Source organism: Sminthopsis crassicaudata, chromosome 2, assembly GCF_048593235.1.
Source record: "Sminthopsis crassicaudata isolate SCR6 chromosome 2, ASM4859323v1, whole genome shotgun sequence".
Taxonomy (NCBI): Eukaryota; Metazoa; Chordata; class Mammalia; order Dasyuromorphia; family Dasyuridae; genus Sminthopsis; species Sminthopsis crassicaudata.
Genome location: NC_133618.1, coordinates 423,648,854 through 423,674,915, shown reverse-complemented (window position 1 = coordinate 423,674,915; position 26,062 = coordinate 423,648,854). Strand labels below are relative to the sequence as shown.

At 37.2% G+C, this 26,062-nt stretch overlaps 1 protein-coding gene across 5 annotated transcripts in view; it reads right to left on the bottom strand.

The window, feature by feature from the left end:
* The window catches only part of KCNIP1 (potassium voltage-gated channel interacting protein 1), a 346,617-nt gene that overhangs the window by 46,362 nt on the left and 274,193 nt on the right, over positions 1–26,062 (bottom strand). The window contains exon 1 of one of the 5 annotated variants that reach the window (XM_074292045.1): positions 16,765–17,001. The exons of the other annotated variants lie outside the window; for them this stretch is intronic. Coding sequence (XP_074148146.1) covers positions 16,765–16,873 — 109 coding nt within the window. The 5' untranslated portion in view covers positions 16,874–17,001. Of the gene's footprint in view, positions 1–16,764; positions 17,002–26,062 lie in introns of those variants that run through there. 5 annotated transcript variants of the gene reach the window in all.

Below are 26,062 nucleotides of genomic sequence, written 5' to 3'. Positions count from 1 at the left end.
TTTGAAAAAGTGGGAGGCAGTGAGAAGAGATTTCCAATTAAAATTGTCCTGCAGATAAATTGGGGGCTTCAAATGAAAGCACTTCAGCTTTCTTCCAGTCATTGAGCAACAGCATTTGTCATTCTTCTGGAGTCAAGCCATTTCCACTTCTCTCCTGGATTCTCCTTTTGGAAGTTCTGGCCTTCTTTGTGAATGAACCAAGACCATATCTACCACAGTTTCCAGCTCAAGTTTGAGGAATATGAAATAACTATATATGTAGCTTCTCTATGGCCAGCCCTGAGCAAATTTGAGAACTCTCTGCCCTCCCCTTTCTGTTTCCTTTTCCTGCTCAGGAATGCTCCCTGGAGATAGAAGGAAGTGGGATTACTAAGGATCACAATCCCTTCTAAGAGGTTACCATAACCTTCACAAACATAGCATACTTAGAACAATCAATAAATTTATTTAAATCTTTCTTGAATTTAGCTTTTGAAGTCACAGGCTCCATGATAATTTTGACACTCAATCCTGCCATGTGGCTAACCTGCTATACCTCTCAATGTACATTTATACTCATTGTCTTGTACGATTTTCTCAACAACTCTGGGAGGAGGTAGAGTGAAAGTCATTCTGCTTTTTAAAACATGGGGAACCTGAAAATTCAGAATAATGAAGTGACTTATTAGAGGCAACAAAGATAGAAGTCACAGACAGAGTAAAGTCTTTCAACTTTAGGTCATGTGTCCTAGCACTTTCCTCCCTCCAGAAATTAAATATCTACTGTATAAAGCCAAGTTTCTTGAAAGAGTGAGTGAGATTCAGACAGTCTTAATAAGAAGCAACAAACTCAGAAGTGAACACACATGCATTATGATTAGAGTACAAAGAATAAATAAATTAGTCTGGCTGAAAAAAGGCTTTAAATAGCAAAGCAATAAGTAGATGACTTTGCTAGCTATTCTCTTCTTGGAAAAGAGTCAATAAGCATTTATTAAACACCTACTAAATGCCAGGCACTGTGCTAAATACTTTACAAATATTATCTCATTTGATCCTCACAACAACCCTGGGAAGTAGATATTATTATCCTGATTTTACAATTAAAGAAAATGAAGCAAACTAGATGATTTGATCATAGTCACCCAGCTAGGAAATATCTGACATTGAATTCGAAATTAGGTCTTCTTGACTTGAGACCCTGTGTTCTAACCCTGGTACCACCAAGCAGCCTTGACTCAAGAGTTTAGCTTTTTTTTCTCATAAACAATGGGGAGCCACTGAAAATTTTTGAGCAGAGGAGTAATATGAACATTTGTTCTAAATTTACCATTTTTCAGTTTTCAAAGTAAATTCTCAGATTTAGCATTTTTAGTTTGTTTAATATATCCATGATCATCTCATCCATATCTCTTTATGATTCCATATGTTATAAAATCATAGAGCTGAAGCTAAAAGAGACTTTCAAGGACATCAGGGCCAACAGCATTTTATAGGTAAGGAAACCAAAGCTGTTAGTTATTATAACTGGGCTAAGGTCACACAGCTAGCAAATGTCTGAGGCAGAAACTGGACTCAGATCTTCCTAGCACCAAACCCAGTGCCCCATGTAACAGCCAGCAGCAAAAATATATCTTTTGCAGAGCTCACAATCAAAGGGAAGAGACAACTTGCAAACAAATATGTTCAAATAAGACCTACACAGGACAAATTGGAGATATTCTTCAAGGGAAGATACTGAGATAAAGAAGACTGAGGAAGGGTTTTTGAAGAAGATGAAGCTTTAACTGTACACTGTTCTATATACTCCATATTCCTTCTCAGACATCTGTTTAGACTGGAGAGATTGAGGATTGCAACCATTTCTGAGATTGCTCAATAGATGCCTATCAATAGATGAATTCAGGAGATTTCTCCAGCTTATGCTCCTTGCTTCTTGGCCTAACTTCCCCTTTGTCTAAAAGAACTCCTAATGTTTGTAAATGGGAAAAAAGGCATGCAGGGAGATGGCCCAGGGGGCAGCTACCACCTGGGAGCAGTTTTCAGCCTCTATCCTATAAAACCCCATCAATATTACAGAAAGCCAGAGTGGAGAAAATGTGGAATGAAAGTTGCTGCTGCTGCTGCTGCTTAATGAATAGCTAGCTGAGCAACAGCACATATATTTAATACCACATACGTTTAATTGCTCCTGGCCCAGGAGTGTGTTGGATGTTTGGGGAGTTTTACTGAGATGGTTCTCAGGGAAAATTGAGGGCATGTATATCAAGCAATTTTTGAATTATATCTCTATTAGCATCTGCAAATGTCTCCCAGGGGAACTAGTGAAAACTCTATTATTTGAGCTGTTTAAAACAGGATTGGAGGAAGCAGTAGTGAAAATCCCTCAGGGAACAATAATTATAAACAGCACTTCCATGTAAACAGGTTTTAATGTGTTTTATATATTGAATTCTTGGGAGTGAGAACCTCTGGGCTATCCTGTAAGCATGGTTCTCATAGACACCAGGCCCTGTCTGGAAGCTTTAGGTCATTCTCTCCAGGGCCCTGTGTCCACTGCTTAGCCGGCCATCATAACTTCTGGTGTATTGCCCCTTCTTCTATGAAGACTCTGAGTTATACAAACATGGCCTCTATAGCCCTAATCTGGCCTTCCTCACAGAGTGTATGTTTGTGAAGACTTAGGAGGACTAGTTTATTAGTCAAGAGATCCAGATTGTAGAATCAGATTTGTTGCTAACTAACAAGCTTGATCAAATCACTTCTAAATATGGGTTCTCTATAGGAGAAGAGAATTCATGAAGCTCTAGGTGATTCAAGGAGACTTGGAATCAGAATGCTGAAACTGGAAATGATCTCAGAGGCCCCTCTACAGAGCCTCAGCTCCATCATTTTATATGGGAGAATTCCCCTTGAACCCAGAAAGCTGAGGTGATCTGGAAGGGACTTTTCTAGAGAATTTTGGATGGTTAACTCAAAAGCTTGAAGTTAGAGCCAAATATCTGGAGAATAACCATTGGAAATCTTAGAAAAGTTGGTGTCCAAGTTTGGGGAAGGGAACTTTAGGTTGGTAAAAGATGAAGCCTGAATGCCTGTTGTCTAGAATTTTTACGCTTTTGTTGTTGCTATTCAGATGTTTTTCAATTGTATATAACTTTTCATGACCCCACTTGGGGTTTGCCATTTCCTTCTTTAGTTCATTTTATAGATGAGGAAACTGAAGCAAATAGGGTTATAAAAGATTTGTTTAAGTCACATAATTAAGTGTCTGAGGTCATATTTGAATTTAGGTCTTTCTGACTCCAAATCCAGCATTGTATCCACTGTGCCATCTAGCTGCCTCAAGAACCCAGAAGTCGATTTTAGATAGTATTTGTACCAGAGGTGTATTAGTAAATATTTCACAATAATAGGCTTAGGTGGATGGCGGTAGAAATATAAATTTGATAGCTTTCTAAATTTAATCTGCATTAACATTTTACCTATCACTTTCTAAAATCTAGATTAGAGGTGTCAAAAAGCCAGGTTATCCTGAAAAACTCCTAAATTCACTGATTAAAATGGGTTTGGGAATTGTTTACAAAAATGAACTTTTTTTAAAAAATACAAAGCAACATAGATAACGGTGTGCAGACTTCAGGGATCAGTTTCTATTTGAGTTTGACACCATCCTTCTAGACAATCAACAAAACAACAAGTCAAGCCCTGATTTGTCACTTCGCTGATTTCCAAGATGTAAATTCTCAAATTTGATGATTGGCTCTCTTGGGGCTAATTTTGACTCCTTTTTTTCTTACTTTCTAACCAAGTCATACATTCTTCCTTTACAATAATGCTCACAATCCTTCCTTCTTTTCCATTCTACTGAAAGGCAATATGCCAAGAGAAGTGAAGTCTGAAGTCAGGAAGACCTGGACACATATCCTGTCTTACATACTATCCAGTTGTGGGACAGCTGATCCTACATCTGAAAAAAAGTCATCTACCTGAGAGCCAGTGTGGCTTCAGAAGGGGCCAAGGTGAATTATGTCAAAATGTGGTTGCCCAGAGAAGTTCATCAGTATTTCATGATGGTATGCTTGCCCAGGTTCTGGACAATGGATGATGCTCTCAAGCTTTCCCAGTCACCAATGGAGTGACAAGGCTGGGTGCTTGCTCCCATGCTTTTTAGCTTGATGTTTTCAGCATGAAAACATGATAATGGGCTGGCCACATGAATGCCAAACATACCTGCCAAAAAGATCGTTTTATTGAGAACTCACACAGGGCAAGTGCTTACAAGGTGAACAAGAGAAGTGATGCAAGGACACTCTTAAAGTCTCTCTTAACTAAGAATTAATTGTATGACCTGGGAGACCAGCATGGTGTACTCTCATCAGAGAAGGTGCTGTGCTCTATGAGCAAAGCAGAATTGAATTAGATCAGAAGAAATGTGAGATGCACAAAGTTAGAGACTACTTATGTCTAAACTGTGGCAGAACATTCAGAGCTTGTATTGGTCTAATCAGCTACAGCTGGGCACTTTGTAAATCAACTCTAATATGATGATGTCATTTTGGATCTCTTTGAGAATGAAAAACAATCATAACCATAGACTCTTGGAACATCACTTAACCTTTCTGAAGTTGAGCTTCCTCATCTCTAACTAGGCTAGGTGATATTTAATGTCCCTCAGAGCTTTAAAATCTTATCATTCTATTAAAATGCTCCTTCCAGTATATTATGCTACATCACTTTGAATTATTTTTTCATGTGTGTGTGCCTCATGTTCTTAACTAGATTGTAAATAAGCTGAGGAAACAATAACAATAACTATCATTTCTACAATGCTAAAACTGTGGTTTGTGATCCCATGTAGAGTCTTGTTGCTGAATGTGAGGATCATAAAGTTATGACTTATTTCAAGCAAATATTTGATTTTATACCTATTTTATATATCTATGTAACCAGGATCATGCAAAAATTTCTTTGGAGAAAAAAAGGCCTTGAATGGAAAAAGTTTAGGAAGTCCTGATTTAAGGTAGTAATGTCAAATAGGAATGGATTCCTGCAGGTTTCCTACTGATTCAGAAAATCACAAATAGACATTATCTATATTGTATTGCATTTTTATTTATTTTATCAAACATTTCCTAATTACATTGTAATTTAGTTTGGCTACACTGGTGAGTTTTACTCTCTTCCTTCACAATCACCATAAGATAGGACTGAGAAGTTGAGGCTCAGAGAGGCTTGTCCATCTCTTGTCAATGATGGCATTGCTATACATAAGTCTCTCATTCTTTCAGGCACCTCACTAGATGTAATGTCTCTGTGTCCCCTGTGGTACAGTACTTTGCATCTAATTCTTTCTAAATTAGTCAGTAACTATTTTAAATCTTTACTAGGACAGATGATTGCCTTGACCTGAGTTTGTACCCTCTTTCAAAACCCACTAAAAATTGTGTGCACACATGTAACTTCACTTAGACTCCAAACCTCAATTTCATCCTTTGTAAAATGGGGATAATGAGAGAATGAACATAAAATGCTTAGTAAACCTTAAAGCACTGTATGAACATTAATTATCACCATTATTATTATTAATAGAGACAATAATAATTACTTATTAGTGAGGATTACTTTCTTTCCTCTTTGTCCCCCAAGATACTGAATGGCATCATAGGGTAAGAGATACTTTTAACGTTGACTTTTTTGAAGGGAAAAGGGATAACTATACTTTGTAGGAATAAGGCAAAAACCTTTAATAACCTAAGCACACAGACTTTAATCAGAATGTACAAAACTCAAGAGATCTCAGAGGTCAGGAGTATGACCTAGTAAATAAAGGTAAATAAAGTTTAATTTGTCAAACATTTATAAAGTGCCTACTATAAGCTATGTCCTATGCTAGATTATAAGGAGATATAAGATGTGATTCCTGCCCTCATAGAGTTTTATGGTCATGTAGTGAGGATAAATCCACACACAAAGAACTAGAACTCAAAATCAAATTTGGTAAGTGCATAAGAGAGAGGTGCTAAGTGAGGTACAAAAAAAGATGATGATAATCTCTTGAACCCTTGGAAAGACAGTCTGAAAGGTAGCCCACAATAAGATAAAGATTATAGAAACAAGAGTCCTGCATAAAAAAGCCAACTTGGCCTGCCCCCTTTACTTTAGAAGCTTAAGAACACTGAACCAGAAATTATGGTATATGAATTCTATGGAATATTATTGTTCTGTAAGAAATGACCAGCAGGATGAATACAGAGAGGATTGGAGAGATTTACATGAACTGATGCTGAGTGAAAATGAGCAGAACCAGGAGATCATTTTACACTTCAACAACAATACTGTAAGAGGATATATTCTGATGGAAATGGATATCTTTAACAAAGAGAGGATCTAATTCAGTTCTAATTGATGGACGAATCAGCTACTCCCAGAGAAGGAACACTGGGAGATGAGTGTAAACTGCATTTTTGTTTTTCTTCCCCAGTTCTTCTGAATTGGAATCTGTGCAACAAGAAATTCGGTTCTGCACATATATATTGTATCTAGGATATACTATAACACATTTAACGTGTATGGGACTGCCTGCCATCTAGGGGAGGGGGTGGAGGGAAGGAGAGAAAATTCAGGATAGATGTGAGTGCAAGGGATAATGTTGTAAAAAATTACCCAAGCATATGTACTGTCAAAAAAAGTTTTAATTATAAAATTAATTTTAAAAAGAACATTGAATCAGATCTTCTTTATTGATTGATTCATTACTTACTTGAGCACATGGATACATGGGAAGAGCCAGATGTTTAAACCAAACTAGGAAACAAAGACTTCAATCTCAGATTATTATATTTTAGAGAATGCTTTGTACTCCATTCATTTAAAAGAAAAAGGCTTGATTTGCAATACAATGAATTCCAATGGAAATTTTCCCCCTGGTTTTGTAGTAAAGGGAAAGTAATAGGGAGAGGTTCTAAATTTTCTATGTTATTGCTTAGAAGCAACTGCTTAATCCCATACTTAAAATCCTGAGTGCTTTACTGCATTACAATATAAAAGAATTTGATTTTTGCATTGAGACAATAATCTTTTGTCATATAAGGCAGTAAACTTCAAATGCATATATGACCTATAATGAAAGATCACGTTATTGAAAAAGAAATCAAATATTGGTGCACAGGAGGGATTGAAGCATAACTATTTGGGTGGAATTTTTTTTAATTAAACAAAAGATAGAGATTATCACAAGATAAGATGGAAAAATTTATTTTACACAAAATTGAAAGGCTTCTGCATTAACAGAATCAATGCAGCTAGAATTAAAAGAGGAACAATTAATTGGGAAAATTTGTGCTGCAGATATCTAAGAACCAGAGGGAATCTATTACAAATATGTAAGAACAAGATTTATTCCCCAATGGAATACATAGTCAAGGAAATATAAAGGAAGTTTTTGAAAGAAGAAATGCACATTTGGAATTATGTGAATTGTGCATATATACCCTTTGATTCAGCATTGTCTCTACTAGGTCTGTATCCCAAGAGATCATAAAAAAGGAAAATGACCCACATGTGCAAAAATGCTTGCAGCAACACTTTTTTTTGTAGTGGCAAAAAACTGGAACCTTAGTGATTGCCCATCAATTGGGGAGTAGCTGAATAAGTTATGGCATGTGAATGTCATGGAATATTATTGTTCTATCAAAAACAATCAGCAGGATGATTTCAGAAAGGCCTAAAAAGATGCTACATGAACTGATGTTAAGTGAAGTGAGTAGAAACAAGAAAACATTGTACACAGCAACAAGATGATGTGATGATGGATGTGTGTCTCTTCAACAATGAGGTGATTCAAGCCAATTCCAATAGACTTGTGATGGAGGAAGCCATCTCTGCATCCAGAAAGAGGGCTCTGGGGACTGACTATGGATCACAACATATTATTTTCACCTTTGTTGTTGTTTGTTTGCTTGTTTTTATCACTCTTATTTTCCCCCCTTTTGATCTGATTTTTATTGTGCAGCATGACAAATGTAGAAATGTTTAGAAGAATTGTACATGTTTAACCTATATTGGATTACTTACTGCTTAGGGGAGGAAATTTGGGGGGAGGGGAGGGAACAAAGTTTTGGAGCAAGGGGTTTTGTAGAGTGGATATTGAGAACTATCTTTGCATGTATTTTGAAAATAAAAAAAAAACTATTATTAAAATTTTTAAAAGAAGAAAAAAGAAATGCAAGATAGCAAAAACGTTTTGAAAGAATAACAAAAAAACTATTAGAAAAATACAAATTAAAATAAATTAAATTTTATCTCATACCTATCTGAATAGCAAAAATGACAAAAGGCAAAAATGTAAATGATGAAGGTAATTTCTTACATTGATGCAGCTATGGATGGATCAAGACATTTCATAAAACAGGAATTATACTTAAAAAAATGTGACATAGTAATACCACTTAGATATTCATTCTAAGAATCTCAAAGACAAAAGAAAATGTGACAAATGTTTTAAAAATATTCATGTTAGAACTTTTAAAAGAAGCAAAGAACCAGAAACAAAGTGAATTCTAATCAATTGTAGAAGTTGTGACAGATGAAGGGAATGGGATATTATTATGGTTTAAGAAATGACAATCATGAATTCAGAGAAATTACATTAAGTGGTGCATAGTCAAGTAAATAAAAACAAGAGAATATTTAAAGATTTAGATATATAGATATAAAGATTTAAAGATTATAATCATTTACAGGAAAATAATATTCTTAAAATTTCAGAATTCTGATCAAAGGAGGCATATATCTTCCTACGTGGCTAATGTGTTGTTTTCTTTTGCAAGACCGTACTCTTCTTTTGTAAGAAGGAGCGACAGCTCTTGGGTAGAATGAAGTCAGCTATTATCAAACAGAACTCTTTTAAAGTTTACAAAGCACTTTACATATTATCTCATTTGGTGAAATCATTTACATCATTTATATTTATGTCTCCCTTTATATTATTTTTGATGAAATAAATGATGTAGGATGGACCGTATGCTAATTCTGGGGATGAGGATAATAAAATGAAAACAAAGCTCAGGGAGCCTGGCAACTATTTTCTTAAATGATGAGACTTTGACAGGAGGCTGCGTGTCTGAGTGGTAGAATTATGTGGTGAGTGGTAAAGGAGCAGAGCCAGAGATCTGGCCAGATCAGAACTGCTAGCAGCAAGGAGAGTGACGAGGGGACAAGTCAACATCTGGATTCAGATTTCTGACTGGAAGCTGTGCTCAGTGAGGAGTCAGAGACAAGCCATTACTGCGTTTCATGAGCTTGCTAGAGTGCGTGGACCTGACCTTCTTTGATGCAGTATTTGGGACTGTGTTATGGGACATTTGTTAGTTCCTGGTGGGAGAGGCTGAAAAGGATTCTAAGTTAAGAATTCTGTTTGGGAGGAGCTGCAAGGACATAGTTTGCATAGCCGTTATTCTAATACAGTTTTATTCCTCTTGTTCAATGGGTAAGAAGAATAAAGGGACTCTGCAGTTAAGTTGTCATAGTGTCATCACTCCTATTATTGTTATGTCTTTGCTATTAGATTGAAATACAGTACAAAGGTACAACTTTGGAGTTTTCCTAGAAGTAGGAGCCAAGTCAAGAATTTAATAGCATAGATCTATGCAGACCACACTTCTAGATTAAAGTGATGAACATTGCAGCCCACCAGAAGGGCTGGGTCTGAGTTAGCAGTCCTCTGAGGACCACAGAGAGTTGGATGTTTTCCCTGAGCACTCCTCATTGTTTGGTCATGCACATAGCCACATGGGGAAACATGGCACGTCCCAGTTCTTACTTCTTAATGTTAAATCTGGTCAGGTTCTGGTTTGCAGCATCTCCTAGTGGGTTCAACTATGAATATTAAGTGAAGCCATGAAAAGGAAAAGGAATTTCAGTGGAGAAAGGGTAAGGAAACCTCATCAGTTTTATCTTGGTGATTGATGGTGGCGAATATTTGGACTGGCTATAAGTATGTGAGCCTCAGCATACATTTTAAAATTATTATCTGGAAGACTTTCATCCTCACCGTGTACTGCTTCCCCTGGCCACTGCCTAGGGCTCCTGGTCACAGTGGTCCAGAGCCCACCAAAATTCTGTGCCTAGGGGGATTGCCTTGTTCACTGTATCTAGGAAAGGCTTAGACAAGCAATTAAGGTTGCTATAGCTCATTTTTCTTCCAGTCTTTAAGGCAACAAAGGTAGAAACATTATTCTTTTTTTCCAATTATGTCTAGGTGCATTCAAAACTTCAATCCTGCTATACACACTTGTAGACTCAATAGCTCATGAATGAAGATGTATTTGAAGATAGATGAATTTATTATAAGCACATAGATTATGGAAATGAAGATAAGCTATTCAGATAGTGAGAATGTAAGAATTCTCAGCAGGGCAAGGGAAGATTAAAAGCATTCTACTCCACAGTTGTTCTTATCTACTGTGGTGGCTAGATGACAAGAGACAATGGAATATGTGTAAAAGACACAGAGGCACAAAATCTGTGCAAAAAGTGACTTGAGAGCTCATCAAACCATACCCGAACAGGAATCCTCTTCACAGCATCCCTAACCTTGTAATGAAGGCAGCAGATAGCGGTCAAAAAACATCTATTAATCTCTAAGTAGCTGCCAGCCACTGTTCTTGTAAACAAAGAAAGGCAAAAACCAACCAACCAACCAAAAAACACACCCTTCCATTCTCTGAAGTCGCTCACTGTCAAGTAAGAGAGACAACATGCAACAACTGTGTGCAAACAATATGTATGCTATATAGGGCAAATTGGAGATATTCTCAGAGGGAAGGCATGAAGAATAAGAAAGACTAGGAAAGAAAGCTTGAAGAAGCTGGAATTGTAACGAGACCTGAAGGAAGCCAGAGAAGCCGGGAAGCAAAGAGTTCCAGGTCAAGTTAGCAGATACTCTAGGGAGGTGGAGGATCCATTTGAGGGTCATCACAGAGGCCAATGTCACTGGATGGCTGAGTATGTAGGGTGGGTGTGAGAGGTGTGAGAAGACTAGAAAAGTAGGAAGGGTCAGGTTTTATGATTATGTAGGGCTTTAACAGCCTAACAAAAGATTTTATATTTATTCCTGGAAGGGACTAGGGAATAGGGAGGGATTAGAGTTTATTAAATGGAAGGTGGGTGGAGAGGTGATTAGTCAGACTTGTGCTTTAGGATAGAGTACTGGAATATCAATACTATGTATCCCAAAGAGATCATAAAAATAGAAAATGACCCACATGTACAAAAATGTTTATAGCAGCTTTCTTTGTGGAGGCAAAGAATTGGAAATGGAGGGATGCCCAGCAATTCGGCAATGATGGAACAAATTGTGTACGTGAATACAATGGAATACTATTGTGCTACAAAAAAATGATAAACAAGTAGATTTCAGAAAAAACCTGGAAAGACTTACATGAACTGATGCTGAGTGAAGTGAGCAGAACCAGGAGAACATTGTACACAGGAACAACAAGATTACACAATGACCAACTCTGATAGACTTTGTTCTTCTCAGCAATACAAAGATCTAAGGCAATTTTTTGGATAAAGCTTTTTATTTTCAAAAATTTAGCTATGTAAAGTGCTTTATGAAATTTAAAGTGTTACATAAAAATAGCTGTTATTATTGTTGTTGTTATCATTGCTAAAGAAACCCCTATAGCTGGATTCAGCCTATTCTACTTGTTGGCAGCTCTCATCATTAAATAGATATTCATTCTATCCCATTCATTCTTCTAGTTTTGTCCTTTGGGACCAACTGGAATGAGCTTAGTCCACTTTTCAACATGACAAATTCTTTCAAATACTTGAAAGACACATAGTCTGCTCCTCTTCAGGATACATATTTATACTATTCTTGCATGGTACGGTATAAAGCCCATCATTGGAGGATGAGAAGGGACCTATGATTTCATTGCTGTAGGTAACATCAAAGGAGGCATAAGTTTTGTTTTATTTTGTTTTGTTTTATTTTTGGCAAGGCAATTGGGATTAAATGCTTTGTCTAGGCTGACACAGCTATTAAGTGTTTGAGGCTGGATTTGAACTCAGGTTTTCTTGACCCTGGGGCTGGTGCTCTCTCCACTGTCCCACCCAGCTGCCCTAGAGAAATAACTTTTGACCAAGGCAGAATGGCATCTGCAATTTATAATCTTGGATTGCAGCCTGGGAGCCCTCCAAGATTAAGTGACTTGACCAGGCTCACACAACCAGTGTCAGGTCTTCTTGGCTCCCAGGCTAGCTTTTTACCCTGAGAATATGATGCTCCCTTTTAAAATGCTTTTTAAAATGTGTCACTGAGGACTGAACACAATATATTGGTGGTATTGTAACATTGGGAAAAGAAAAATAAAGAATTAAGACACAGATTTATCACTGCCGATATCTTTGAAGATCAGGACCAGAATTGTTCGTTGTTATTGTTGTTGTGTCTGAAGGAGTGACCCCATTTGGGGGTTTTCTTGGCAGAGATCCTGGAGTGGCTGCTCATTTTCTTCTCTGGCCCATTTTACTGGTGGGGAAACTGAGGCAAATAGAGTTAAGGGACTTAACCAGGATCACACATCCAGGAAGTGTCTGAGGCTAGATTTGAACTCAGATCTTCCTGAAAGCAGGCCTGGTGCTCTCTCCACTGTGCCACCCAGCTGTCCCAGAATCAACACTGTTTAAACCAAATTGAATTGACTGAACTCTGTTTTTGATCCTTCTCTTCTTGTAGATTCTTTCTGTACTTTATTCCTTCAGATAGTGCTTTAGACATGGTTATGTTTACACATGCTTATATTATTCCATTTGATCCTCAAGAGAGTTCTGGAGGCCCATTTTATAGATGAAGGAAGAAAGGGAGAGAAAGGTCATATGATTTGTTCAGGGTCACATGAGTAGCAAGTGACCGAGGAAGGATATGAATTTGGGCTTTCTTGACTCGAAGTCTAGCACTCTACTCACCCTGCCCCCTACCTGGATAAAAAGGCTGGCCCAAGCTATTGTGTTAATGACTCCACAAGGCTCCAACCATAACTTTTCCTAGATAAAAGTAGCATTATATCAAGTGTTCTTATGGTTTTACTGAAAGCAGTAAGTAAGGTCTTTTTAGTATGACCAAAGGGGAAGATGAATGGGGAAAGGTAACAAAGAATTAGGGGAAAGGAAGAGCAAAATCCCAGGGGTGTTTGGATCTAGTTGATCCCATTTCCTGCCTGAAGACCTGTGCCCTCATTCCTGCTGCTGGTGATGGGAGAGAGGGGAGAGAGGTCACTGACTCCAGCCTGAGACTTAAAAAAAATCTGTCCTCTATGTAGCTATCCATCCATCCATCATCCATCTATCATCTATCTCTCCATCCATCCATCCATCCATCACCCATATATCATCCATCTATCTATCTATCTATCTATCTATCTATCTATCTATCTATCTATCTATCTATCTATCTATCCATCTATCCATCTATCCCACAGAAGGAGCAGCTAGGTAGCACAATGGATTGAGCACCATTCTTGGAGTAGGAATACCTGAGTTCAAATTCTGAACTTAAAGAATTACTGTGTGACCCTAGAAAAGTCACTTAACCCTGATTGCCTCTCCCCACCAAAAAAAAAATATCATGGAGAATGATTAGGAGTTTAGCTATAAATTCTGCTGTCTCTTTCCCACCTGGAGAACATGTTTTTGCTTTTTGATGTATGACCAGTCCTGGCACATAGTAAGCCCTGAATTAATGCTCGTTAATTGGCAAGTGTTTTGTGTATGGAGGGGAGGATAAAACATCAGGGTAGACTCTGTCTGCAGGGACTGTTTGAGGGATGGGTGGGGAGAGTTAAGGGACATGGCAGGTGGCTCACAGAGGAGAAGTTCCTGTATATTGTAACCCAGCACAAGTGTCTCAGGTGAGATTCAACCCTCTGCTTCAGAACGTGCCAGCTGCCACTGCTCCAGCCAGTCACAGCCTTTGCAATCACCGGCTGCTTTGGCTACTATGTCCATGAAGAAGTGATCACTTACTTTATAAGCAGACCTCTGATAGTAAAGTCTGTGTCTCTTGCATGCAAAGACACCAAGAAGAAAAATTAAGCCTCCAATTAACTCTCCAGATGTTCTCCCCCTCCAGCTGTTAATGGTGTGCATGACAGTCAAAATTAAAGGTCACATTGTCTGAGAATGAAGTATGTAATATAAAACCAAGAAAGTGAGTTTCTTCAACTTCAGGCCAGATACAGATGTTGACTCTTTCTTAGGGATATACAGAATTCTATATAATGTGAAATCCAAGACAGGCAATTTAGTTGTTCTTCTAAAAGAACCCAAGCTAGCTCAGGGATGTCAACGGGATGACTTATTGTCCTCCAGTGACTTATTAATGATCTTCTGAGCTAAAGTAGGTCAAAATAGGTCCCAGGTACACAGTGCATATCACTGGGACATAAGAAGCTTTATATAATAGATATACTAGTTAAAAATATCATTAAAATGTTAAAATATGAAAAAGGGTAACCATGTGTATCAGTACATATCATCATCATAATAATAATTATAATACCTAGCATTCACTACTGTGTGTAACCAATACTGTAGTAACTGCTTTATAAGTGTTATTTTATTTGATCTTCATTTGTAGTAGATATGGTAATTATCCCCATTTTACAGTGGAGAAAACTGAGGCAAATAGAATTTAACTGACTAGTTCAGGATCACACAACTAGTAAATATCTGAGGCTGGATTTAACTTTGGATTTTCCTGACTTGAGGTCTAAAACTATCCACAGCATCATCTAGCAGTATGTATATTCAGTCGTTTTTCAGTTGTATCTTACTCTTTGTGACCCCACTTGGTCTTTTCTTGGCAGAGATACTATAGCGGTTTATAACTTTCTTGTCAGGTTCATTTTATAGATGAGGAAACTGAGGCAAACTGAGTTAACTGACCATAACTCAGACCAGATTTGAATTCAGGAAGATGGATCTTCCTGAGTCCAAGCCCAACCAAGCCACCTAGTTGCCCATTTAGCAGTATGGTATATTACAAATAAAATTTGGGGCAGGAGTAAAGTGAAGCGTCTAAAGCAGTTTTGTTGTATTGGGCTGCTAATTGAAAAACAAAACATGATTGCATTACCAAGATAAAGTACGAATGTACAATTGCCTTGTCTTACTAATACTCCAGCTTTGCTTTGGTTAGGAAACCTACAGCAGGATACCTTTAGCTGAAAACCCACAGTAGTAATTAGGTAACCATGCTCTAAAAAAAACCCAGATTCTAACTCTGGGAAATGAAGTTAGAAACACCTTGTGTGCAAATGAGTTCCAGATCAATTCCCAAATCCGTAGGTTCTTATTTTATGAGTTGTTTCTCTGAATAAATCAGAAAATGTGTCCCTGAGGATTGGTAGAGTCATTCAGACTAAGCTTTGAATCGTGGTCCCTTTCATACACATGAGATAGTAAAGCACTGAATCCTGTTCAAAAGCAAACTTAGAAACTGAGGGCAATAAAGGAAGTGATTCATTTCAAAGTTGGAATGGATAATAGAGATCATCGAATTCAACTATTCACTTAGGAAGATATTGCCTGGAGGGGCAGGGTGAGTTTGTCCTAAGTCAGAAAGCTTTGTAAGTGGCAAAGTCATCTGGGTCTGGAATCTTGCTCTTTTGACTCACACATACACCTACAAAATTTTTCTTCATAATGTTTTTTCATGTTAGGCTTGTTTATTATAGAAAATTTCCTTATGTTTTCTAGCAGTAGGGAAAAGGTTCCTTTCCTCACTGGGTCAGTAGCTAGCTAACATAAACCTAAACAACTCATTTTTTACCTTTGACTGGATCTTTGTTGGTAACTCAGATAAAGTGTTTCTGGGAACATTTCTCATTATTCTGTGTCTCTGGGGAAAAATTGTTTTTACACATGTAGTGAACCTATGGTGAATGATACAGTTATTCAGCTATTTCTCCATGTAGTTCATTAATATAGGAATCATTCTAGATGCCTAAAAATTTGGCCATCAAAAATATATTTACAGAAAATTATGCAGCAATGAATTGCCCTATACCTGGAAAAAAGAAAGGTGCTTAAAAATGTTTTTATTCCCCAAATCCCTTAATTAAGTCTTTCAGTTCAATTGCCCTAGTTTTTCTAATCCCCACCTAGTTTCCCTGGGTTTATGGTCATAAATCATCTCAATGGATGGGAGGCTGGAAGTAGAAATTAGTGGAAGTCAGTCAGGGAGTGTCATATTGGAAGGCAAAGAGGAAAATATATATATATAGATATAGATATAGATATATACATATATATATATGTATATATATATTTTTAAGTCAACCCTTAAAGAAGAGATTAGCTGAAAACATGTATTTTCTAAAACTTACTGCTCTTCATAGACAATCCTGTCAGAAAGACAATTGTCACTCATTTAGTGGGTACAGCAATCAATAAATAATCAGATGAGATAAAATACACTTAAAACTCCTGCTTCCTGATTCCTGCCTCCTTTTGGAAGAATGATAGTATTTTAGTCTCACATAAAGCTTGTTTCATCACCACCACCTCTTCTCACCCCTCCAATTCCCACCCATATTTAACAAGCATTAAAAAGACAGGGGTACATTCTTCTGTCTGCTGGAAAGAAAATATCTCAGTCTTCCCCAAACCCAGGGCACTTAACACACACACACACACACACACACACACACTCATAGCAAGCAACAACTGAAACCACATTCACAAAGAAAAAAAAATGCAAACTTATCAGTTGCTTACCATCGGACCAGTCAATTAGGCCAAGGTAGTGTAAAAGTTTCAAAGAAGAACACACTATCACCACAATCCCTAATGTCTGAAGTCCCTCTGATTCGCCTTCACTCCACATGCTCACAGATATCCGCTGGCACAAGAACAAAATAACTAGCAAACATCTAAAGCTATAGAACAATCAGATCAAAGCTCCCTATACACCAGTCCAATAACTGAATGGCCCGTTTTCCCTTCCTGCCTCTTTCCTCCTCATACTCCCTCTCTTCTCATTTCCCTCCCTCCCTCTCTCTCTTCACTCCTCCCTGCTCCCTCTCCCCTTCCTTCTAGCAAGCAATCTCAGCACTTAATAGCAATCTTTGCTCCCCCCCCCTTTCTTTTCTTTCTTTCCTCAGGGCAGTTCCACTGAAGTTTTGTTTTTGTTTTTCAACAAGCTTCATGAACAACTGCCAAATTCAGAGACATTTCACACCATTTCTAAACTGGGACTCAGAGCAATTTTCTCATTGTTTGGTCATTTTCAGAGAAATCATATTTGTTGTCAGAACACAGAGATTTCCTGCTCTTGGTCTTTGGGGAGCTGGAGGGATAAAATCCTTTGAAAAAGAACATGTCATGCTTGTTTGTACCACCTTTTTTCATGACATTCTGCTGAGCAGATTTTTCAGGTGGAAGTATCCCCTTATTTTTATGACTCAGTGCCTTCTTGGAAACCATATCCTAAGGCAGATTACTCCAAAAATGAACTGAGCAGCAGCTGTGGCTTTTGTCTGTTGTAATAACCTGGAATTAATATTATTGCTATATTGAAAATGGTGGATTGATCAAGGGGTCATGGAAAGCCAGTTCTAGGTGCTTGTTAGGTAATATCTAAAGAGGGAGGTGATAAGAAGCAAAGATTTGCCTAAGTTTTCAAAACTGGGAACCAGAAGAGTGAATCTGATAATAGTATTTGAGCTCTGGGATCTGTGGGAAATGGAGCATTTTTATATAATGAAAGTATATGGAGGGTCTCTTCCTGAGGACTTGGAGCACTTTCTCAGCTGTGGGAAAAGATAAGACGGACTCTGCATGCACGCTGATCTAACCTTGGTAAAACTGTGAAGTAGGGAAGTTGGTCTTCCTGCTTTTTCATATTCTTTGTTCTACTTTAGGACCCAGTTCATATTCGCCTAGGTGTCAGGAGACTTGGGTTTTAGGCATCGTATTATTACTAACTAGACATGCAATACTTGGGCAAGTCCTTTTACCTCTTGATCTCAGTTTTCTTGATTACTAAAAGAAGGGTTCAGAAATTTGATTTCGGAATTTCAGAAATTTGAAGGTCCCTTAGAAATTTGATTATGATCCTAGTCAATCTGCTAATCGAATTCATGCTAAGGTGCCATTGATAATATCATTCTTTTGGGGGATGTTTTTAGTTTAAAAGAAAATTCTTCTAGAATTCGTGTTTAGCTGGAAGCAATGGATCCCTAATGATAGAATTTCAGTGCTAATATATCTTAATGGAATAATAATTTGAGCCAGGTGGTTTTTCTGATCCTTCATATCACAGTAATTAACTCTGATCATCTGAGATCATCTCAGAGAAGCAACTATAGGAAATTAGATTTAGAGACAGGAGGGCCCTTAGAGATCAATTAGTCCAACCCTCTCTTACAGGAATGGAAACTGAGGCCAAGAGAAGTAAAATGCAGTTTCCAAAGTTATTAAGTAGCAGAATTTGGATTTGAATCCAAAGTTATCTGATTCTAATGCAGTTTCAAATTTTGCCTCTTGGACTAACTAATTTTGTGATCTTGGAAAAAATCATTTGACATTTCTGATGTCCCAGCTTCCTCATTTCACAGAGTTGTAGCAAAGAGCAGCTAGGAATATATGTGCTATATGGAAAGTTATTACTATCTGCACAAGCCAGGGCTCACACATAAGAACAAGGGACATCCCAACTGAAGAGCTGACCCCAACAGAGTGATGTTATTTTGGTATTCTTTGAGTATGAAGGACAACAAATATGCATATATATGTGTATATATACACATATATATGCATATATATGCACTCACACATATGTGTGTCCATATGTGCATATATTGCTCAGGGTTCTATCTGCTTTCCCCACACTGAAACACCTGCTAGAATCCTTGTTCTAGAGGTGTAGTTGTTTTTTTTTTCCCTTAAGAGACACTTTCTGAATTTCTGGAATTAGCCCACAAAAAAGTTTGGAGTCAGGAAGACTCACATTCTTAAATTTGGTCTCTTACTAGTTATATGATTGCAGGAAAGTTATTTAACCTTGTCTGCCTCAGTTTACTAATCTGCAAAATGAGTTGGAAAAGGAAATAGCAAACCACTTCAATATCTTTGCCAAGAAAACCCCAAATGGAATAATGAAAAGCCAGATGTGACAATATTAAGAATACATTGCTTTCATCTAACCAGTGAAGCAACAAAGCAATGAGTGCAAAATGAATATCATCTCAAGATAGTTCAATCAAAAACATTAAAAAGGGAAAACAAAACCCCATATTTGGGACAACGATTAGATTTTCAGTTCTGTACAAGATATTAAGGCAAGAATTATTATCAGAACTTTCCAGCTATTCTCAAAAAGCAATATGATAATATTAGGGTAATAATAAAAATGGAATACCTGTTGAAATAACAAGCCAGTGCTAAATTGATTGTAGTGTCTTTGTCTACTCTGTTTATTCATTAAAGTGAACTAGGTGGAGCAAAGGAGATAGAGCTGAACTGGGAGTTATTGAGACCTGACTTCAAAACAGACTTTGGATAAAAAGTTTAACCTCTTTTTCCTCATCTCTAAAGAGGGATAATAATAGCACACATCCTTTATAGAGATTTTGCAAGGCTCAAATGAGATAATAAAATTAATATACCTTACAAACCTTAAAGCACTATATAAATGTTAGCTATTACTATTATTATCAATTCAATAATCATTAAAGATTCTATTCCTCATCACATCTCTCTTGGGTCTTTCTGGTGAATGGTCACATTCTAAATTTGACCAATATTGGCAGCATCCTCACAAGGGTTATCCCAGGCTGCACAAATGGTTTGCAGTTTGAGATTTAGGCAGCTGAATAATGACAACTTTTGCCAAACCACAACATGCAGAGGTCACTTTGCATTTATGGACTCTGGAGGCAGAGGGGTGGATGGGCACTAGACAATGAATGGGAAATTGTGTTTGACTTATCGAGACTGAAAGAGATTGATTCTTTCCCTACCACAGAAACAGAAAAAGTTGTTTTGACAACCAGATGGAGTCTGTAGACATTGGAGGGCAGGGCAATATCATTCAAAAGGTGAAATAGAAAGTTTGCAAGGTGAATTTAGTTCATTTCTATCTAAATTCTTCACTTTTATGGTTTAACCAAGCCACATCTGTGGTCTCAGGTAGATATTTACTTTTGATTACTGGAATGCTTACAACTGATGGACCTCAAGCATGATACAGGATATTTGGGTAATAAAATCTAGCATTTATATAATTCTTTAAGGTTTACATGCATAATTCATATCTTTGCTTATAAAGTTATTGTTTTTTGCTTCCCTTATACTAAATTGTCCTTCACTTCTGATTATTTACATTCCCAATCTGTGGTTTCTCTTTTGTTTTTTCCAGTGAGACTTGCCATTGAAAATACTAATTTTTCTCTTTTCTCCAATTTTTTTTTACTTTGTGGCCATAAGTTCTACTCTGATTTCTCTTTTGAACCATACAATAATAACACATTGTTGTTATTCCATGCTCTTCTCCCATTCCACACAGTCCTCTGTCTTATCAAATGTTAGATCATTTTCCTTTTTTTTTTCCTCAGTATTTATCCATGGATACCCAAACTTGTTTACTAGATCTGGAGGAAATATTTCCTTCTGTTTTTACTGTTTTCCCTAACTGCTTATTTTCAAAGTCTTGAATTATCTTTCTGGGTTCTCTATTTCAATATTTTCCCTCCTATTCTCTTCTGACTCTGTTTCCTTCTGATGTGGTTTCCTTTGGAGGCTGGGTTTTAAAATAATTCAACCTCAACCTATGCTAGGTAATTCATAGTTCACCTGAGTGACTCTGCCCTGAGATTTTTGGGTGCTCAGAATTTACCCCAACTGGACATTGTGCTCTTTCCTTCAGGTTTAGTGGAATACTGTGTTACCTACTATACAGGGTTTACTGTCCTCATGTCCTGCCTCACTCCTTCTGTTTCTTAGTTCATTGATCCATAACTAGAAGTTCAGAAAATTGCTGCAATGGTTATATGGACTACCTATCCAAGAATGGCAGTTCAGAGTTTTGCCACACTGATTATAGGGTTGTAGTCTTTATCAGGCTTTTGTCTTTGAGGGGCTCTGGTCATGCTAGCCATTAGTTTCCACCAAGGGAAAGTCCTATACATGAAGCTGAGGTCTCTATAGCACTAAAAAAAGGGAGAGGAGCCTGAGGTGTCATGGTGGGTTTTGTTGTAAGCCTGTGTTGGGTCCTTGGGCATGCTAATGCAGTCTTGCTTCTGGTAGCTTGGGAGGTGGAGGAGGGCTGTGAATAAGTTCAGAATCAGTAAGAATCAACTTATTTGTTCCTTTTTTTTAATCTCCTTTTGAATTCTGGATGTTCTAAAACCTAGACCATGGAGATAAGTGATGCTATTTTATTTTTGGTTCATAATTTCTGTTTTGGAGAGATTTGATAGGTCATGGGAATGAGAGAAAATATCTAGTCCTCCATCTTGTTGCTTATGTCACTTTGATCTTTTAAAAAATTTATTCATTTATTTAATATTTTCCCCAAATTACATTCAAAACATTTTTTACATTTCTCTTTAGATTTTTGAGTTCTAGATTCTCTCCCTTATCCCCACCCACAAGTAAGAAACCACATATGAAGTTATGTAAAACATTTCCATAAAAGTCAAATTGCAAAAAAACAACAACAACATAGATTTCCCTCCCTAATAAAAATAAAAATCCTCAAGAAAAATTAAGTTAAAAATAAAGAGAGAGATACTGAGAGTAATAGAGAATGCTTCAACTTGTAATCAGACTCAATCAGTTACTTCACTGGGTATGGATAGTATTTTTCATCATAAGTCATTCAGAGTAGTTGTGGATGATTGTACTATTGAGAATAACAAAGTCATTTACAAATGATCATTGCTATTACTATTTCACTTTGTTAATGGAGGACTTTCCAGATTTTTTTTTCCTGAGAGCATCCAGCTCATCATTTCCAGAGAACAATAATATTTGAATCATCAGAGAAACTTGCTTTGAAAATTTTTTTACAATTACTATTGATAATTGTATTTCCCCCCATTTGTTCTTTCTCTCCTTTTACCCTGTTCCTCCTCAAAAGTGTTTTGCTTTTGACCACTCCTTCCCCCAATATACTCTCTCTTTTATCACCTTCTCCCCCTTGCCATATCCCATTGCCCTCCTATTTTTCCTGCAGGGTAAGCTAGATTTCTATAACCCTATTGAGTATACATACATACATACATACATATATATATACATATATATATATAATAATAATTTCCTATTTGAGATACATCTGATGAGAGTAAGATTCACTCACTCCCACTCTCCTCTCCCTCTGCCCCTTCACAGTAAAAGCTCTTTCTTGCCTTCTTTGTTATGGCAGATAATTTGCACCAATCCACTTCTCCCTTTCCCTTTTTTCCAGTACATTTCTCTCTTATCTCTTAATTTCATCATTTAAAAAAAAAATATATATATATATATATATTATCCCTTCATATTCAACTCACACCCCATGCCTTCTGTCTATAAATATTCCTTCTAACTACCATAATAATGAGAATGTTCTAATGAATTAGAAGTATCATTCTTCCATGTAGGAATGTAAACGGATAAACCTTATTAAGTCCCTTATGATATCACTTTCCTGATTACCTCTTTATGCTTTTCCAGAGCTAAAGGAGTCTTATATTTGAAAATCAAATGTTCAGCTCTGGTCTTTTCATCACAGATGCTTGAAAATTCCTGTTTTATTGAATAGCCACCTTTTCCTCTAAAGGATTGTACTCAGTTTTGCTGGGAGGTGATTCTTGGTTGCAATCATATTTCCATTGCTTTCCAGAATATCATATGCCAAGCCCCCTGGTTCTTTAATGTAAGAGCTGTTAAATTTTGTGGGATCCTGACTGTGGTTCCATTATACTTGAATTCTTTCTTTCTGGAGAGTTCCAATATTTTTCTCTTTGACCTGGGAATTCTGGAATTTGACTATAATATTCCTGGAAGATTTTATTTTGGGATCATCTTTGGGATTAATAAATTCTTTTCATCTAGAGCCATCTCAGGCTCTAGAATATAAAAACTCAAGTTTCCTTGATAATTTTTTGAAAGATGATTTATTTTAGGTAGAATAATAATTTTTAAATGATCACTCCTATATGTATTTTCCAGGTCAGCTGTTTTTCCAATGAGAGATTTTCACATCCTCCCCCCCCCCATTTTTTCATTTTTAGTTTCACTTTATTGTATCTTGATTTCTCATAAACTCATTAGCTTCCATTTGCTCAATTTTATTTTTTAAGGAATTATTTTCCTCAGTGAGCTTTTTGTACCTCTTTTCCCAATTGGCCAATTTTGCTTTTTTAGGCATTCTTCTTTTCATTAGCTTTTTGTAATTCCTTTTGCCCCTCTCTCAATTCTTTCCCTAAATTTCTTCTCTCTTGGTTTTTCAAAGTCTTTTTTGAACTCTTTCATGACCTGAGTCCAATTCTTATTTTTCTTTGGAAATTAAGCTTTGGATATAGAAGCTTTGACTTTGTTATTCTGAGTATGTGTTTTAATCCTCTTCATTATAATAATTTTGAAGGTCAGAATTTTTTTTTATTGTTTTCAGTTTATTTTTCTAGCCTATTACTCTGCTTTTTAAATTCTTTGTTAAAGTAGGGCTCTGTTTCCAGAGTGGAGGGTGCACTGTCCCAAGCTTCAGGGGTTTTGTGCAACCATTTTTAGAAATTTTAGGAATCTGATCATAAGCACTCTTTTCTGCCCTGGAACTTTTAGGTGTTTCCCACTTCATTGCAGCTGTAAGATCTCGTGTGTTGGCTGGGGCTGGGGCTTTGCTGACCCTGGTTGTGCTGGGACTCCCATCTTGTTTCCACAGATCCTCTCCACTGATCTTCTGAGTCCTAGGGCCCCAGGCTGAGAGGTCCAGAAGCCACCACTGCTGCTGATTCAGAGGTCCTGCCTCATTGATGTTGGGGTCTGGGCTGGGGATGAGCCTGTGCTGGGATTGCATGGTGGGCTGCCACTCTGGTTCCACAGACCTTTTCTGCTGACCTTCCAGCTCCTTTTTGGTACCTCTGGGCTGAGAGATCTGGAAGCCACCAGAACTGCTGCTGACTTGGAGGTCAGCCGGGGCCAAGGCTGGGGTTGGGTCCAGGCACACACACCCTGCACTAAGGTGTCACAGAACTATTCTGCTGAGTTTCTAAGTTGCCTTCAGCTGGAAAATGTTCTACTCCATGTTCTGAAGCTCTAAAATTTGTTCAGTTGCTATTTAAAGGAATTTGAAGCAGTTGGGGGAGAGGTTGATTCCTTCATTATTTTGGCTCTGCCTCATGACCTGGATTACATCACCTTATACATATGTTTTTTTGTTTTTGTTTTTGTTTTTTTCCATTTTACCCTCAGAACAACATGAGAAAAAGTGCTGTTATTAGCCCCATTTTACTGACATAGAAAGTAAGGCTGGGAAAGGCTAATTGTTTTGCTGAGAGTCCCCCAGCTACTAAGGGTCTGAAGCTGGATTTGAACTCAGATCTTCCTGACTCCAAGTCTGGTGTTATCTGTTCATATCCTTTGACTATTTATCTATTGGGGAATGACTTGTATTCTCATAAATTTGACCCAATTCTTTTTATATTTTAGAAATGAGACATTTATCAAAAACACTGGCTGTAAAGATTTTTTTCCCCAGCTTTATACTTCCCTTTAAATCTTGTTCCTATTGGTTTTGTTCGTGCAAAAACTTTTTAACTTAATGTAATCAAAATTGTCCATTTTGCCTTTCACAATGTTCTCTAGTTTTTCTTTGATCATAAATTCCTCCCTTCTCCAAAGATCTGATAGGGTAAATTATCCCTTGTTTTCCTAATTTGTTTATGGTATTATCCTTTATGCCCAAATCATGCATTCATTTTGATCTTATTTTGGTATGGGGTGACTAGTATCATTCTTGATCCTTTTCCCAGGTCCTAGAGAATTTTTTCAACTAACTCCTCTCTCATTCACTGTCTCTGTTCTGCATCCATAGGCTTGGGGGGGGGGTCCTCCATCTGTTATTTAGCTGGAGCCTGGCACAGTCCTTAGGCTCAGAGAGGCTATTCACCATCAGTTAGCATATATAATTACCATCCTTTATCCTCAGGTATGGGGCAGCTTTGCAAATGCATTTAGAATTCCTGGCCTATACTCACAATTATCCAGAGGTTAATGCTCTTTGTTTAAAAGTGGATTTTCCAAATAATTCTCCTGCTCATTCAGATGTAACATTCATTTAGATGTGATAAGAAATTAATCTCCCAGATGATTCTGCCAAAGTTTTTATGTATACATACCTATAAATACACATGTATATGCATATACATATATTCATCCATACACACAAATATATGTATATATTTCTCAATAACTGCCTCTTCAGTTTCTCTAAAAGCTGTGATGGAAATAACGAGGGGAGGGAACCCTGCAGACCACCATGTGAAACTGCCTAGCTTTGTGAGGAAGCAAATCATTTATCTGTAGTTTGGTTATATTTCCTAGAGAAAATAATTTCTATTTCATCACTATTTCATCCCAGCTTTCTTCTTGATCCCATTATGCAGCATTGCCTGGATTTACAAAGATTATATTTGACAATTATGATAACAATCATAATAGCATATGTAGAGATAAGACCCCTGATCCAGGTATTCCCCCTCTATATATTATATAACCTACAGACTCTGCTCTCACCATGGAAAGCTTTCCCTAGTATGCTACTCTTCAGGCTTCCCACTTATGGGTGTTACGAGTTCCTTATCCTAACATATCTATCCCAGGGTAGAAATAGGGAAGCAGACAAGAAAACCAAGGGGAAAAAATCAATGAACAAGCACTTTGATATTTTAAGGGGGCATGGGGGAAAAGCAATAATAGCCCCTGCCCTTAAGGAACGTGCATTCTATTGAGGGAGAAAACAAGCTAATAATGGCTACATATAAAGTACAAAAAGTCAGAGGGAAATGATTTTAAAAGGGAAGGTACTAGC